At 43.9% G+C, this 18,116-nt stretch overlaps 1 protein-coding gene across 5 annotated transcripts in view; it reads left to right on the plus strand.

Moving 5' to 3' along the window:
• The window catches only part of Mb21d2 (Mab-21 domain containing 2), a 112,157-nt gene extending 94,165 nt beyond the window's left edge, over window positions 1-17,992 (plus strand). For 4 of the 5 annotated variants that reach the window (XM_010624092.2, XM_010624096.2, XM_033762574.1 and 1 more), the window contains one exon: window positions 15,117-17,992. In XM_010624092.2, the coding sequence (XP_010622394.1) occupies window positions 15,117-16,381 (1,265 nt within the window). In that variant the 3' untranslated portion in view covers window positions 16,382-17,992. Of the gene's footprint in view, window positions 1-9,362; window positions 9,497-15,116 lie in introns of all 5 variants that reach the window. The other variant, XM_010624093.2, reaches the window with a different exon arrangement.
• The last annotated feature ends 124 nt before the right edge of the window (window positions 17,993-18,116 follow it).

Raw genomic sequence — 18,116 nt, forward strand, 5'->3', positions numbered from 1 at the left:
AGGATCCAGGATTTCACTACATTCTGCACCTGTCAGATTCGTCAGAGAGCAGAGACGGCGGTGTTAAGCTTTAGCTAACTGTAAAACTCAGTACACCTGTCTCTTTCCCTCCCTTCCTTCCTCCCTCACTCCTGCCTACCGGGTGGTTTGTAGTAACTTTTCATCGAAAGTGCTTTTTGTTCTTCACTCAGCTGGCAGAGCTGGCAGGAGATTGCATCCCGTCAGCCCGCATTCTAAGTTGTCACCCAGAGAGCACTGCGTGGGGAAGTCTTGGTAGAAAGCTGAGCAGTCCTACCCTCCACAGTCATGTCTACCCCGGGGAATGTTGGGCCGTGTGGCACGTCATGAATCACAAAGCTAGGGTGCACATTCAAAGTTGCCTGTGTCCTTGATGTAGACTGTTTCCATCACATCATCTTCTGCTGTCTCGTTGGGCATCTTCCTTTGCGTGTTCCTCTCATCCTAGCGTGACGAGCTTTTGTCAGCGGCTGTGTGATATCCTGCCATGACCATGGGACCGCTTTTAAAAGCAGGTGGGTGTTTTGCGAGTCTGACTCACTTTGAAAGTGTATCGTTTTATCAGGTATGAATTTTAAGAATTTAAATCCAACCTTCTGGCTTTTCACCTTTCTTCCTCTACTTCCTGTGTTGAATGTAGTACAATTATGACAAAAATTAGACCACCATGCCCTCTAGTGGAAAGATTGAAAACTTCATATAGTTTTGATCACACTGTACCGGGGTTTGTCTCCTTCGGTGACCTTTCTCAGGTGGGCACCATATTTTAAAAGAAAACTTATCCTTTCACCATTTTCCTGCATAACTAAAATCAAATCAGCTTGATTTTTGGAGGGGACACAGTATGGATATAAATGCCTGCATTTAATCTCTTGCATGTAAATTCAGCTGTGGACAGTAGAGAGCTTCGGAAATTGGTATCCTTGTATTCAGACCTTTCCCAGGTGTGATCTGGTTTCCACCACTGAGCTGTAATTATGCCCATCCCTGCAGCGTTAACAGCTGATTCCCAGTCCACCATATGCGATCCTCATGACCTACATCTGTGCTCCCAAGTCCTGGGCAGTGTGTCTTGCCTGTTATCCATGACCATTCTTGGCTGATGATGACATGACTGCATGGTCTACGGTTAAGATTGAATAGAAGACAAAAATTACCTGTATCCTGTGTGAAAGGCCATGAGGGCTGTGAGAAAGCTCAGCAGACATCTAGCAGACACGTTTCTTTTTCCTCCAAAGCAAAATGAATACCTGGGAGGTTAAATAAGTGAGTGAATTTCCCAGTGGTGAGGATGGAGTCCCTATGTCCCCTGAATGTCAGTTACTCTTGTTTCCAAAGCCCCACCAAAGCTGTGTCCTTCCCACTGTGCGGAAAAGTTACTTTCAGCTCTTTATGATTTTAGAGTTGCTGGAACAATAAACCCCTTCTTCGTTCCATGCAGTTAAATTTTCCAGTTTTTAACTGAGGAAGGAGGAACAGAAGTGTCAATTTTAGTTGATAGTTTAAAGCACACACATTCCTTTGGACGTGACAGTGAAGTCTTTCTGGGGCAAGGCACAGAGGGCTGCATGTTTAACAGACCTGGTGGTTTCAGATCCCCCTGTGGAGTGGGAAAGGCTCTGGGTCGAGAATCAGAGACTCTGGAATTCTGTTCCCAGCTCCTTGGCCTTTGGGGCCTCAGCATCCTGCTCTGCGCCGTGGAAGCCAGAATTAATAACCTTGGAAATCAACTCTGGCGCCATTAATCAGGCTGTTATATTTATTTATTGTGTAGGAACACATAAGCAACTTAACTTGATTCTCTGGAGTTTAAGAGTTAACAGAATTCACAGCTGGTTCAAATGACTTCTGCCAGCATTATGAAGTGACAACACACGCGCGCGCGTACACACACACACACACACACACACACACGCACACGCACACACTTCTTGAAGAGCTGCTTTATTCCTTATTTTCTGCCTAGAATATTGAGTGCCACTTTTCATCCACTGATGCTTGCTCCACTGTTGGGTGGTTGGGGAAAAGGAGAGAAGCTAACTCTCCAAGTACAACTTTCCCACATCTGCTTTAAGTGACTGTCCTTTTGGCTTCGAATTGGACTTTTCTGTTTATTGAGCAAATGTGGATTTAAGAGCAGGGTACGCTTTATCAAAAGATCTACTTGTGCTTTTAAATGGCACATTTCAGCCTCCATGTAGGGCCTTTGCTGGTTGTTTTTTCATGTCTGACTTCTTTTGATGTGAACATTTTCAAGCTCAAATAATGAAATTTATCTTTACTAGTACCCAGATACTGAAAGTAATTATCAGGCAGACAGTTGTGTCTCAGAGGTCTCTTCTGCTCTTTATTAGTCTGTCAGGCTGAAGGCACTTTCTCCCCATGACTCTTTTCCTTGAAAAACACATTTGATCCCAAAGCTCCTCCTTTAATTGTAGATCTGGGTGTAGCTATATTAATCTGAACTTTTCTGTGGGACATTCCAACTTTACACAGTGGGAAAACTTCTAAGACATTAACTGAGCCATTGATTTGAATATCAGGCTTTTAATATGTTACTGATTTGCTGTTTGGAAACTAGAGGAGAAATATCAGTATTTGAAATAACATTTAAGTGAAGGTCAAGACAATATAGGCAAAAGCCACCATTATTAATAAATTATAAGGAAATTTAATTAATAGCTGTTCAATATTTAATGATTGTCATTTAAGAGTAAGTTGCTTTCCAGGAAGGACACGTGTTAATTTAACTGGACAGATAGGGTATTGTGGTGTTGTGTCAGTAACCCAGTCGGTCTAGGCATAACTGAAACATCTAGGTTTGCTGGCTGTGGATCCCCCCTGAAGAACAAGCTTTATATTTGAGCCCTCCTCTCCCTTTCTGCCCACCATGAAACAAATAAATTGATAGTGTGGTAAAAAGAAAACCACATGACGCATCTTTCCTCCTTTCATAGGGATTGTGTGTAGTTAGAATAGTTTTTAATCACGCTGAGTCCAAAGAGCTGGGTGAGTATTTTGTGCACTTATCTTGGCGAGTAGCTTACCTGTCCAGAGCCTCAGTTTCCATTCTTGTGCAGCCAGAATGACAGTGCCTTTCACATAACTATTGTTAGAACAAATGAGAAGGTTTTGGCTCTCCTCTGGGAACTGCCATGCATCGTACAGTACAGGGCAGTGTTCGTTTTGATTATTTACTGATTGAAGCCAGGTTAAAGACTTATTTCCCTTTGGATGAGTCACCTGGGATTCTAACATCTTTTAATGCATCTGTTTATGTGTAGTCAGAAAGTGTTGAAGACTGCGTACTGTATTCTTAACCTTGTAGCATGGAGGATCATTTCCTGTCTTCCTAGGATCTCCTTTAGCCTGGCACCTGAACCTTTATTCTTCTTTCCTTTTAAAAATCTTGATTTCAGCCAGAGCGAGCTGTGGTGAGGTCTTTAGCCAGCCCTGGCAGTCAGTGTTCCACCACATTGCCAGCCCAGGCAGTCTCTTTCTCCCCAGACAACATCCTTCTTCCTAGGCTCGACCTATAGGAAGCCCTGAGGCTCCTGAATATAATGATTTTCTCTAGGAGACCAAAAGTCAGTTAGGAATCATCAGGTGGTGTCTAGAGGCAGATAGGTCCAGGGAGATTATGTTAATACATCGTATTAGGTCTCAGCGCTTTCTTTGCTTCTGTACCCTTTAGAGCTTTCATTGTGAGATTTGATAGTTGACTTTGGAGCCCATTTAGAGACTTGTAGTAAATGAGTGGAGTGTGGTTGCCATCTGCTGGCAATTTCTAGGAGTTACATAGGAAGAAGGAAATGTTCAGGTTTTCTACTTGTGCATCAAAACCAGACGCACAGCTATGATCCTTTTTTAAGATCAGCCAGAGGATTGTGATCTCAGATCATACTGTAAATATACAGTACCTTTTTTTCTTCCCTTTGCAAGTGTTGGTTGAAAATTAGTGCTTTGGAGAATGTCCTAGAGCTAACTTTTTCTCAGTAAGATGAAGTGTCTGCTTGCGTTTGCAGTCAGCTCACTCACAGGATTTGGCTTCTCCCTTCTACCTCTTCTGAGTGTGTGATGTGAGAATTTTTCATTGCAGATAGAGAGGTTCTGGAATTTCCCATCAGGTGTCAAAATAATAGTATCAGGTTGACACTTCATTCCAAATGTATGACCTGAAAATTTCATCCTTCATAAAGAAGAGTTTATCCCAGGCTCTCCTTGTGTATTTGCTCACCTTACATCTGTTGAAATTCTGTTGTGTTAGGGGAGACACAGGCCATCGGATGGAGGGACACCAACAGATAAATAATCCATAATTGGTGTGAGTGATATACTAAAGAAAGTATGGAGCCATTTAGGGGACATCCCTGCCCACTACTAGCGAGCTGTGCTTCTTGCCTTCCTTAATTCGGCTATCCTGTTCTATATCAGGAGTCAGACCGAAGCCCCGCGTGACTCAGACAGGCCTGTCAGCAGGAAGAGTTGGGCTAGCATCGCTCCTTTGTTCATGGCTGACACTGAGGCCTAAACCCTGGTCTGTGACATGGCAGAGTTCTGCTAAGTTACATGCAGTTGAGGTCAGCGTGACCCCAATTAAAATCCTTCCCCCTGAGCTAGTGCTTCTCACTGACCTTGTGGGTTTCTTGCTGATTGCACCTGGTCCCAGGACTGGTTTCTTCTGTCCTAGCAAGATAAGCAGTGCCAACTCCTTGACAGCCCTGCCTGGCACCATCGTGGCAGGTGTTTGGCAGTAATTCACTAGATACCTTCAAAGCTCCCTAGCTCCCTCTTCCTTCTCACGATTGTATTCAGTAAATACTAGATGTGCTTGGGGGCTTTGTCTTTGCTGCCATCAGCATCACTGACCGGGATCCAAGACTGAGCTTCACTGCAAGTCTTGTTTCATCTATTCTTTAACCTTTGCCAGTGCTGTGGTGGCTCAGAGAAGGCTGAGACCTAGTGCAGGGGTCTCCAGAGATGTCCACTTCCCCTGACCCTTACAGAGCCAGGTATGGTGGTACAAGATTAATTCCAGTACTAGGGAGGCTGAGGCAGAAGGGTCATGAGTTTGAGACCAGCTTGGGCTCCATAGTGAGTTCAAAGCCAGCCTGGACTATGGAGTGAGACCTTTAAAAAAAAAAAAAAAAAAGGAAAAAGAAAAAACAACAATGTGGATAGATAGCATTTGGAATTCTTTCTATATGTTTTAAAGGAATAGAGAGAGACTAATCCTGAACAGAGGCTGATAGAGAAAGGTTGTTTTGGTCTTTGAATTTAACTTGATGTGAGAACAAGGCAGGCCCACCTGGACCCAGCTGTGCCCTGAGAGGCAGTTCCCAAAGCGAGCTGAGAAGCGAGGCGGCCCACTTTTCCCCCTCACTCCCAAACCTTGGTCCTCATTGCTTTCTTCCTCACTTGAGGAAGAAGGGCCCGAGGAATGTGTAGGTTTTCACCTATCTTAAGTTCTCCAGAACCAGAAGGGATTTTGTGTGTCCTGTGGGCAATGAGAACCAGAATATCAACAGCAAGAGGCGACCGAAAAGCTTGAAGATCTGGGAGGACTGGGAAGCTCTTTGAGAAATGTTCTTAGGTCGTATTTCACAAGAAACAGAGTAGGTCTGTAGCTGATGATGGGACAGAATGATGAATTTACGATCTTCAGCCTGTACTTCTGTGCTGACGGTCAGCTGTACACCTGGGATGATGTAATTTCATCAGGAATCATTAGCAGCACTGTCTATCCCCACTGAGACACACACAGGGACTTAACGCACCCACGCAGTCGCGCACGCAGTCACGTACGCAGGCACAAACTCACGCAGGCACTGATGTACGCGTGCGCGCACGTGCACGCACGCACGCACACACACACACACACACACACACACACACACACACACACACACTTTAGAAAGACTTGGGCGGCGATGCCCAAGAAAAGGAATGGGGAGGAGAGCAGGCAGAAAAGCCAGCGAGGTCCCGTTCTTAGGCTACTGAGCAGGCCCATCTCGGGGGACCCTGGGGAAAGTTGTGTAGAAACCACCTTAGAATTGCCCAGAGTCTGTGCAGCTGGAACGTCTGTCCAGCGATTCCTCCTCCTGTCCTGCAGTGCTTGGGCAGTGACCCCAGCGGTTTCCCTTATACATTAACTCCCCCGCGCTTTCTGGGAGGATCTGGAGCAGAGTCTACGGAAGTTGTCAGCTTGCAGGAAGCTGCCTACCGTGGCGCCCCGCCAACTAATCAAGCAGGAGAGGAGCCAGGGCCAGGCCTCGGCAGTGTCTGGACACAGGCACGTACGTGTGTGTACACAAACATACACACACCCCAGAGTCAGTCTTCATGCATATTCGGGCAAAGATAAAATCAGGTGAAGTCTATAAGAATGAGGAAATGTTATTCATATTGTCTAGGTATGCGGATAGGGGTTACGGTGTTGGAAAGCTGTAGCAGTTCAAGAAATAGCTTCAAGTGTTTAGTTTGTGGATGAAAATTCATCATATCGGGGATCTACTTAAAAATTAGCAGAAAAATGGCACTAGAATGCCAAATGTAATTACTGAAATTGGGTAGTAGTTATACGTTGAATCATTATTTCTGCTATTGTATATGATTAAAAACTTCACAACTAAGTTAATGTTAAGGAAAAGGCCTTTGAGTAGCCAGTAGTAGTTTTAAAGTTATATAAAGGAGCCTCCTTTATTTAGATTATGGTTGGTTTTGAGCTAATGGAACAAAACTGTGTGTGTGTGGTGTGGTGGAAATGACAGGGCTCCACTTTAGCAAAACAGTGACATTTGCCTGAGTTACAAGGGACATGGAATCTCTGCCTCGGGTTCTTGGATACCAGTTGTTCCTTCATCTCATTTGTTTTCAAGAGAAGATACAGAATTGTTCACCTTTCTTTCTCCGTGTCTTAACTGTCCGTGAGCTGAGATTTATACAGGAAAAAAAAGATGACCATGTGAGGGCCATTGTGTGCACAAAGGCAAAGACTCCCATGTCTGAGCTCAGGTAGGCATTGTTCTACGCTTGGCCACCCTCTGCCTGGCCCTCAGCCTAGTAGTGGAAACTTAGTGGCTTAGACCTTAAAACTAATGTTCTGCTGTTGCCATATGTAAACCAATTAGACTCCGCACTTGCATACTGGAGAACATTTTCAGAATTTGTCTTTGGGGTCTCAAGGAACCCCAAGGATGCTATTGTGATCCAAGTACTTACAGAATGATATTTGAAAATTGTCTGAGAGCTAAATATGCAATGCACACTACCCTCCCATATAGTTTCTCTCTCTTGCACCATGTGACATGGCTCTACTTAAAAAAAACTATTTATAATCCTGTCTTTGTTGCTCCATGACCCATTTTTCTCATATTCTTTATTTCTCCCGAGACAGCAGAAATCATTTTTATTTTCTTTAGAAATAACTTTACTCTAAAAAAAAAAAAAATTGTGTTCCACTTTTGGATAGAGAAATAAGCTTCTACTCATGATTTTCTGTAGTGTTTTACGTTGAAGTTTTAAAGACCAGAAGATATAGTTTAGTCTCCCAGGAAATCCTACTTAATGCTAGAAAACAGCAGGGAATGTGAAGAGAACAAATCAACTTGCATTTGGATTTCAGCTCAGCTGTTTTGACCAGAAACAACTTATTTTATGCTTATTTATCTTGATTTCCTCATCTGTGAAATGAAGGCAATATTGTCTGTTGAAAGTTTCAGAAGGATTGAATGAGATCATACAGGTGTCCCATTTCTACACCTGAAAGAGTAGTAGTGCCAGTAAACGGGTGTGGTCTTGTCAGGGAGTCCTTGACCCGAGGGATATGCCCTTCCAGAACAAATTCTGTAAATCCAACCCTTCATTTGCTGTTACACATGATGTGTGATGAAAATATGTGGTAAATGCTTAAATTTTTAAAAAAATTAGGTAAAAGGTAGATTGCTGTTAATCTCCTTCAGAGTGCTCTTCCTTGTTTCAGACACACCCACCCCAGCATTCTTACCACTTTGTGAAGCAGTTCTGCAAGTCCTGTTTCGTGAGTGTCTTTAGAGGGCGTGATTAAAAAATATGGTGAGCCCCACTGCCAAGTGCCATTCGCTGGCAAGGCAGCCTCATAAAAACCTGGTGCGTCCCCATCCACCTCATTCCCTGGATCTGGCACTGTGTGACTTCTGGTTCTTTCTCAAAGTCAAAATGACCATGAAGGGTCAATATTTTGAATCCATCCAGGATATCGAGGCAGCGAGGACAGCACAAATAAAGGCCCTCAGGAAAGAAGACTTCTAGAGCTGCTGCAGAAAGTACCAAGGATGGTGGGATAAGTGTGTTGGAAGCGAGGAGGTGGATTTTTAGGGGGATTTGTTGTAATGTGACTTCTACTGTGATAATTTAAAAAATTTAAACCTTCACTGTAGTTTTTTTTAATTACACTTCATACATCATTGCTAGTACGGTGCTCTCCTTGAAATCGGCAGAGCGGATGGAGGATCCTGCCAATGAGATTTGACACCGTGTAGTCTAGAAAGAGAGCAGAATCTAGCATAGCAACTTAGCAGTAGCTGTCTTGTTGCCACTGCTTTGAGAGCCCTCCCTGGATGGTCATAGGTGGCTGTTGGAAATGACATTGTAGCTGTCTATCTTTAGTAGCTTCCTGATCTCGTGACGGACTGCCACCTTGGGAGACACCTGCACTCAGAGTGCATCACACATTTGTAATTTTAGTCTTGATCCCTGCTGAAAGGAACATACTGCATTCATGGGCAGCATTGCTAGAGACCTGTGCCTGATGGGCAGGTCTTCCCTTCACAACATTAGACTGAATGTTTACATCTCTGTACTTGCCGTGTGTTGGGATCATATAGGTGAAGTTTCTGTATTGAGAAAACTCATCAAATGTTGCTTTGAAGGAATCCCAGGACCCTCTGCCGTCTTCTGTTTTTCAGGCCAAGCCATTTTCCCTCTTCCTCTTCTTCCTCTTGTGTGTTGGTTAGGGCCTTTATTCATTGCGTTCACTGTTCTTATCTCAGCTCATAATTATATGTTCATTAGTGTGTGATTATTTGATTAGTGCGGGAGTTGTTTTTGCTGCTTATCAGATATTTCTGGCTCCCCACCTCCTCTGCATGGAGGAGAGTTGTACTTTCTTCCCTGTGGTGAGTTGGGACTGGGCAGTAGTTTTGGCAGTGATTGGTGAATGAAAATGATGCCTGCCTTTGCCAGGCAGAGCCTTTAGCTGCTGAACATGGATCCTCAGTGCTTTCTGAAACTCTGTCTCCTTTTTTTTTTCCTTTTGACATTTATTGGACTTAACCCTTCCTTCCCTAATAAATCCCACTTTCCAGTTTCAGAATAATTCAGCATCTCACATAGATATCAGCAAATGAGAAAGGAATGGAAACGCCCGCCGGGTGGCAGAGAGAGAGGGGATCCCGCTCATCTTCACACGGTCACTGGTTCTTCTCAGGGTCCGGAGAAGGTCAGTGAAGCCAGCGTGGATGCATCTGTGCCTTATGTGGCCATTTGACACCATACTGACATTGTCAAGAAAATACAAACTGAAGAAAAAGAACCCTCCAAAGTGAACACTCCGCTTAAATTGCCAGTCTGTAGTTTTTATGCCCTCTTGGCTGTAGGAAGCTGCTAGGCAGTGCGAATAAGATCTCTTGAGTCTCGACAGTAAGTTCTGGGTAGCACAGACCATGTCCAGTATCCTAACAACTGAAAAGAAAGAAAGGGCAGGACTTACTCGGTCGGATAAATATATGGATAGTATGAACTCACCAGCTGTGCTCCAGTCCGTGCGCGAAGTATGCGTTTTCATGTTTTATGCCCGGAGCCACCTGGCAACTTGACAGTCGCTGTTCCCTTGTTCCATTTGAGGAACCAGAGGCCAAGAGTGGTTAAACGTGTCGCTTCTGGGTGAGTTGGGCTGATTCCAGGTCTGATGCATCATGTTCATCCTTTTCGAAGTAGCTTAGTAGACTTTGAGAAAGCTCGCCAGTGTTTAGCACTTTAGTTTTCACTTTACTTTTTTCTTTTCTTTTTTTAAATTTTTTTGAGACAGGATCTCACTATGTAGTTGAGACTGACCTGGAACTCACTATGTAGCCCAGGGTGGTCTCGAACTCACATCGATCCTCCTGCCTCAGCCTCCCGAGTGCTGGGATTACAGGCGTGTGCCCCCGTGCCTGGCCTAGTTTTCATTTTTGAGAAGGATTAGAAAGGCTTTTTGTCCTCCTTGGCTTTTGGGTCATGAATGAATGGTTTTATACACATATCCTGACAATATTTCATAGGATAGCAAGTAGGGAATTCTAGGATCCCAGGGTATTGAGCTGACTGAAGCAAAAAGGGCATTCACCGCGCAGAGCGAGTATTTGCTGTCGAGTTCTGAAGTCCATTCTAGCCATCTGGTGGTAGAACCTCACCACAAGGGCTTCCTCTGTGGTACTCATGGCAGTGTCTTTACTTGTGTTGTGCTGCTCTCCCATTTAGGAGAGGAGACACACCACGAACACAGCTCTCGGCCCCCGCAGGTGTCCGGAGTGCTAACCCAGGCCTTCGGGTTCAGGTTCTCCAAAGGGATCCGCCAGCTGCCCATCCCCAGAGCACCTGGGCAGGAGGACTTCTGGGGAATGGGCCGGAGCATGACCTGTCCTCTCCTGGCTGAGCGGATGGCGGAGAGGCCACCACTGAGGAGCAGTAGTGTTGATACCCAGGGGACCACGCGATGACTCCACGAGTCTCCTTCCTCTAACCTGTTTTGTGTGCCTTGCATGCGCTCGAGGCTTAATATAGCTAATGTGGTTTAAGTAAATCTTCAAAACAGCCCTGGACAAGTGTGTAGTTTGCTATTGCAGGCTAATGGGTAAAGGTATAAGGGAAGACCATGTGGGAAAAAATGAACTAAATACTCACCATCTGTGTAGACATTTCCTACTAATTGGGTGCAGATAGTTTTTAAAATTATTTGTTTAAATTTAGTTGGTTTGTTTTACGTAGATAAGGGAATTGGAAGCTCAGAGAGGTGAAACGACTGGTTTAGCTTGGTACATGAGCCCCTGTTCTGTCTGCTGCTAAGTTCTTTCTGTGCTTTAAAGGAAGTAGGAAGCAGCCAGAATTACCCTCATTCTTGAATACAAGGATTTAGCTACATAACTTTATGTTGGCTCTTTGGAAAGCAGAGTTGAGATTTTAACGAGGTAAGAAGCAGTTGGGAGGAAAGAATATTTTCTCATTGGCATGAGTGTTCTACAGTATTTACCAAGAAGTAAAAATAGGTTGACACTTCTGCTGTGATCCACCAGAGTGCAGAAGAGAGTTCATTGCTTCTGACCTAAAACTATTCTAACAAAATTGGGACAGTCCAAAGCGAAGTTCGGTGAGACTTTTGTAGACAAGCTACCTATGGGATGTTACAATTCATGTTTCTCTGGCTGTATAGATGGGGCCAACTGGTGTGTTCATGTGTTTATGGTTTTTTCCTGTCTAGGACAAAGGACAAAAATAATTTTGAGTTATTTATACCTCAAAGGAGACAACAGTATAACACCCAGATAGCAAAAAGTAACACTATAATTATTTCAGATCTTTACTAACCCTAACACAACATTTCACTATTTTCCAATTATATTTATGGCTAGGAGGAAATAATTTTTAAATAATGAGGTATAAATTAATATATCCCTTTTTTAATGTACCAGTCTGTGTGTCCATGAAATAATGACAATTATTTTCACAGCCTTCTTGAAACTGAGAAATCAACCGCACCCTTTTATAGCTACAGCTAGGAGCTGGGGCGGTGGTATTTCTTACAGTGCAGAGGTGAGGTGACTATCTCAAAATGGATCTTTGTCCTGATGTTTTCAATAACTTTCCATCCTGCTTGCTAAGTTCGGCCTTTCCGTGCTTAATTTGTAGCGAAGGCAGTTTGTGCTTGGGTGGTGTGTCCCGTCTTAGGTTGGATTCTCTAGGAAATGAGACGGAGTTGGGATATTTACAAAGGAGAGGTCCTGGTATCTGCTCCTATAGAAAGGAGAGAAGGAGGCAGGATTAAGTAGAAGTTGAGTTTCACTGTAAGTCCGGCATCAGCCTCTCCTGACCCCGTTAAGGGCTCTGGGCTTGAGTGGCGCTTCCCGGGACCCTGAGCTAGGACGCTGCCACCCGTCACCTAGATGGGCCTCCCCGCCTCCCACCCGCTCCTCTCAGCTGACACAGTCCTTGGGGTTGTGGTCCCTGAAGTTGGAATGAGTCTTCTGTTGATAGGGAATCAAAACAGCACCCCCGTAACACAGTTAGTGCTGTAGCCCAAGCCAACCCAGTTCTGAGGATTCTCTTTCTCTTGAATTGTTAACCCTGTCACACCGAACGACTCATCGTTGGCTTTAAAAAGAAAGAGATAACGTGCCATATTCCTGTCTGTATGAAAGGAAACATTACTAAATAAAGTGGCTTTTCAGTGGAGGATTTTTTTTTTTTTTTGGTACCGGAGATTGATCTCAGGTCCTTGTACTTGCGAGGCAGGTAGCAGCACCACTGAGCTAAATCCCTGGCCCTGGAAAAGAGGATTTTAAAGAATGAAAAAGAACACATTTTTATTAAATTTTGAAATACAGTTGCATATTCCTTCAGGCTGTTAGGTGTACCATAGACTGGAGGTTTATAAACAACAGGAATTGGTTGTGTTGGAAGCTGGGAAGTCCAAGATCAAAACACCAACAGATTTGGTATTTGGTGAGGGGCTGTTCCTGGTTCTTCAGCCACTTGCAGTCCTCTCACTGTGTCCTCACAAGGCAGAAGGGGTGAGGAAACTCCCTGAGGTTTCTTTTTAAAGGACAATAAGGTCACTCCAGAGGGCTCCGCCCTAATGACGCAATTCCCTACTCAACGCCCAACATCCTAGTACCATAGTATTGGGAGTTAGGGTTTCTACATACAAATTTTGGAAGGACAGAGACATTGAGCCTTTAACAGTGACGGTGGCTTAACATGCGTACATGGTTATTTTAACCCGTTTTCTGTTGCTCATAACAGTGCCACAGACTAAGTAATAAAAGAAGAGGTTTATTTTGTTGCACAGTTCTGGAGGTCTAAGATGGAGGGCTGCATCGGATGGTGGCCTTCTTGCCGGGAGGAGCGCAGCATCACATGGTGATGGACAGGAGTCACACACGTGGATCTCCTGTGGTCACTTTCTCTCTTCTTAAAAAGCCATCTGTCTTCAATGATGAAGGTTCCACCCTGAAGACCTAATGTAATCCTCATCTTTCAAAAGCCCTACCTCTAAGCACCATAGACTGTTTTCCATCCTCTTCATACCCCGCAAAAAAGATTAGACTCCAATATGAGTTTTGGAGCAACCAACTACATTCAAGCTATAACAATGGTTGATTTATTTACTTTGAGATTTGTCATATGCACAACACATTCTGTTGATTCAACATAATTTCAGTGGATGATGGAACATTAGTGTGAGGTAGTTCTTCACAATCTTTGGGGCAAAAGCTGTTAATCACAAACAGTAGGGCCAGTAGTTTGTAAGCTAAAGAAGCTTAAGTACTTGCACAATTTCTAGGAGTCAGGGAATGTACCTTTGTATGTTCTGTTGCAGACAGTCATTTACGCCTACCCTTTAGTTAGGTTAATTCCATCCATGAATTCCCTTATTTAGTCCCAGCTTCACCCGTGTGCCTACCGCATGCAGGCCCTGTATGTATTTAATACCCATTTGAGCCATGCTTCTCACCTTCAAAGGACTCAGTCTCGCCAGAGTCACATTTGTTAAGATCACCACCATGTTCATCAGAGGTGTATGAAATTGGGAAGGACGATGTTAAACTCACGGTGTGGGACATGAGTTTCTAAAATTTCCTTTTCCAATGAGAGTCTTAATTATCTCATTGACAATACATATTATCCGTTGCTTCCTTGATGTCCAGCCCATTTGGTTCATTTTAAAACAGAATGAATGCCAGATACCCAATCCTGAATAGCCATAGGTTTTGAGTCATTCTTTAAAGTAGCAATGAGACCCATTAACATAGCAGCAAGGTCAGGCCACAGTTTGGATACCCGAGTGCTTTTTCTGAAGGTCATGTTCCATATTTCACTATGAAAGCCCTGTGTTAGAAATACTTCCCATGGCATACTAATGACAGTGCTATAAAGGTAGCTTATAGATTGAGGTTTTATACAAGGAATTACTTTTTTTCTCCATCAGGGATTTTCTTAAGTGAATCCAGATTTTTTTTTTTTAATTGCTAGTGGCTGTCCAAAGTGAAGAATCCTCTACTTGTTACCACTGCCTTACTCAGGAATTTTATCCTCCAGTGTTTTTTACCATCAGAGCGAGTGTTAACACAGCAGAAACATCAAAGAATGTGTTAGTATTGGTTGATTTTTTTTTTGTTGTGGTTGTTTTTGTTTTGTTTTTTGGTAACAGGGATCGAACTCAGGACCTTGTGCTTGCAAGGTAGGAGGCAGAACCACCGAGCTAAATCCCTGGCCCAGAATGTGTTAGTATTATGATGAAAAGTTTAGAAAGGACTTCATTGTCCCTTGAACATGTCTGCGGCCCATATTGAGAACTGCTGGGTTAGGGAAGGGTTTAAACGGGGAAGATCTTGGGGAGCCAGACTGCTTTGGTGGGAAAAGAAAGGGCCTGACCCCATACAGTGGCAGTAGAGATAGAGAGTAGAGAAAGCAGCTAGAAGCCTGGCAGAAGGTGTGTAGATAATAAGATTTGGGAAAAGAGCAAAGAAAAGTTGAATCTTATGATGTTTTCAGCCTGGGTAAAACCAAGTGGATGGCAATGCTGTTAAGTGAGGCAGTGACTGGGAGAAGAGGCACCCTGGTTTATAATCGAAAATTACATTGCTTTTCACTCTGAAAGAAAAAAAATCTGTCACAGTTCATCCACTTGTCTAGTGCTGGCAAAAAAAGAACAAAACATTGTTAGCAGTGTAGCAGCCTGGGGTTGGGTTTATTCCACGGTGAACTCTGGTTCTTGGGAGCTCAGAGTGTTCTGTGTTAATGTGTGAGACTCTTGCATCTCTGCTTCCTATAATAGTGTTTAATCTTCTTCTTTTTTTTTTTAGGAATGGTGCAAAAACTGGACCAAAAACTTCCGGTAGCTAATGAGTACCTGTTGCTCTCTGGAGGAGTCCGGGAAGGTGTGGTGGATCTGGACTTAGACGAGCTGAATGTCTACGCCCGGGGCACGGACTATGACATGGACTTCACCCTTCTGGTGCCCGCCCTGAAGCTGCACGACCGTAATCAGCCTGTGACACTCGATATGCGCCACTCGGCCTTGTGCCACTCCTGGCTGAGCCTGCGGCTCTTTGACGAGGGGACAATCAGCAAGTGGAAAGACTGCTGCACCATCGTGGATCACATCAATGGTGCCACCAACTACTTCTTCTCCCCCACCAAAGTGGCCGACTGGTTCTACGACTCCATCAGCATCGTCCTCTCAGAGATCCAGAAGAAGCCCCAGCGAGGGATGCCAAAGGTGGAAAAGGTGGAAAAGAACGGGACCATCATCTCCATCATCCTGGGGGTGGGGAGCAGTCGCATGTTGTACGATATCGTCCCGGTGGTGTCTTTCAAAGGCTGGCCCGCGGTGGCCCAGAGCTGGCTTATGGAGAACCACTTTTGGGATGGGAAGATCACAGAGGAGGAGGTCATCAGTGGGTTTTACCTGGTCCCCGCTTGCTCCTATAAGGGTAAGAAGGACAATGAGTGGCGGCTGTCCTTTGCCAGGAGCGAGGTGCAGCTGAAGAAGTGCATCTCCAGCAGCCTCATGCAGGCCTACCAGGCCTGCAAAGCCATCATCATCAAACTGCTGTCCCGGCCCAAGGCTATTAGTCCTTACCACCTGCGGAGCATGATGCTCTGGGCCTGCGACAGACTCCCCGCCAACTACTTGGCTCAAGAAGACTATGCAGCCCACTTTTTGCTGGGCCTCATGGATGACCTGCAGCACTGCCTGGTCAACAAGATGTGCCCCAATTACTTCATCCCTCAGTGCAACATGCTGGAGCACCTGTCGGAGGAGACGGTCATGCTGCACGCCCGGAAGCTGTCCTCTGTGCGCTCAGACCCTGCGGAACACTTGCGCACCGCCATCGAGCACGTCAAGGCTGCCAACCGACTGACCCTGGAGCTGCAGCGGCGGGGGAGCACCTCCAGCATCCCCTCCCCACAGTCCGATGGCGGGGACCCCAACCAGCCCGATGACCGCTTGGCCAAAAAACTGCAGCAGCTGGTGACTGAGAACCCGGGGAAGTCCATCTCTGTCTTCATCAACCCCGATGATGTCACCAGGCCCCATTTCAGAATCGATGATAAATTTTTCTGAGTGTCCTGCTGATTTGATCTTGCCCCTTCCCGGTTCTAAAACTCTTATCCTGCATAGTGTGGTTGGTGATTCCGTCTTTCCGTTTTTTACATATCCAGTTTTGATTGGATTCATTAAGAACACAGTTTGAGTTTTCTGGTTCTAAAGGATAGTGCAGGCTCTGAAACAGTATATTACTATTTCATATTCTGCCTCTGCGTTATGTTTTTCAGTTCTCGTAGTGTAGTTTCATTTGTTGTGTTTTTCTGTTGTTTGTTTAAAAAGGAGAACTTGAGCCATAGATGGAAATGCCCATGAATCCTCTTGCTTTTTTTTTTGTTTGTTTGTTTTTGGTTGCATATTCTGTGCAAATTTGTTAATGGATCTTAGGAAACAAATCTCTTTCTGATACTTAAGGTTCTATTATATTTTTGTTTTGTTTCTGCCTTTATTTTTCTAATGACTTTTCATAACTTTGGAAATTTGTGAATCCTAAGTACCTGGGAACTCCCTGGCTTGTTGGTTGGATCTCTTTCTTTACTGACCAGGATCCAGAATAGCTTCCCTGCTTTTCCACCAAACAGTGTAAACTTTGAAAGTAATGTTACAAATTGTGTTTTGGAGCAGCTTTATTGAATGTAATTGTGCTCGAATAAGCATATATTGGAGGGTTTGGAGGGTGTGTTTGGTAGCTTCCCCAACAGAGTTAAGGTTTCCAAATGCTAGTTTTAGAGTATATAATTATTTGAAGCCTTATTTAAATCTTATTAAAGAACATACCATTATAATTGTTATTTGCACTAATGAAATCTTTGCCATTGTTGGAATTGTGATGTGTATTTCAGTATAAATTAACATCCACTCTTGAAATGCTCTCATGTTTTCAGTTAGCCCATTTCTCTCAGTCAGTAGAATAATTCTTTTGCATTTGTTTAGTTCTCCTTTAATTGTGGGGTCCTGTTTTGCCCTCTTTGATATTCCTGGTTTCTGTCTCACTGAGAGAAGTTTTTAAAATTCTCTGTCTGTCCATTGACTCTGTCTAAAGCTGAGAAAGATGTATACTGGATAAAGTAGGTGTCTTTGTATTTATTTCTTTGGGGGTTCTAGAGATAAGCTTTTTAATAAAGGCTCTTTACTTCTCCTGAGCTTTTGTGGAAAACTGACAGGAAAAGATTATTATCCCCAAATAGAAGGTACCATGACTGCTCAAAAGCAGGGCATACTGCAGAGCAGGGACCAGGAAATATCTGTGGGTGGCAGTATTGGAATAAAGCTGTCCTGTCTTCAGGAATGAAATTATTCACCAGGTTTAGGTACTGCAAGGCTTTGGCTCGCTGTTTTGGTATGAACTCGAGGCAAACTGTGGTGATCGAGGGGTCAAAGGGCCAGCCAATCTCCCAAAGGACAACCCATGATATCTGCTAATGGAAAAGTCAGCCAACATACTGGTTTTATTCTTGAATATCCAAGCTCACAGTTGTGGGATTATGGCCATTGGAAGTCAGGCATTTGTGGTCTTGGATTTTTGCATGGGAATTAATGTAATGCTTATAAAATGAAAATGAAACCATTCAACAATCTTAAGTCAGACGCAAAGATAAATAATAAAAAAGAAACATACAGGCCTTGAAATTTTGCTGTTGTTTTTGTTATTCGTTTATAATCTTGAAATTATTATTATTTTACTGGTAATAGTGATTTCCAGTAAATACAGCCATGGTCTTTTTTTTTTTTTTTTTTTTTTTTTTTTTTTTTT

This window comes from Fukomys damarensis, unplaced genomic scaffold, assembly GCF_012274545.1.
Source record: "Fukomys damarensis isolate Sample0158 unplaced genomic scaffold, DMR_v1.0_HiC HiC_scaffold_12, whole genome shotgun sequence".
Taxonomy (NCBI): domain Eukaryota; kingdom Metazoa; phylum Chordata; class Mammalia; order Rodentia; family Bathyergidae; genus Fukomys; species Fukomys damarensis.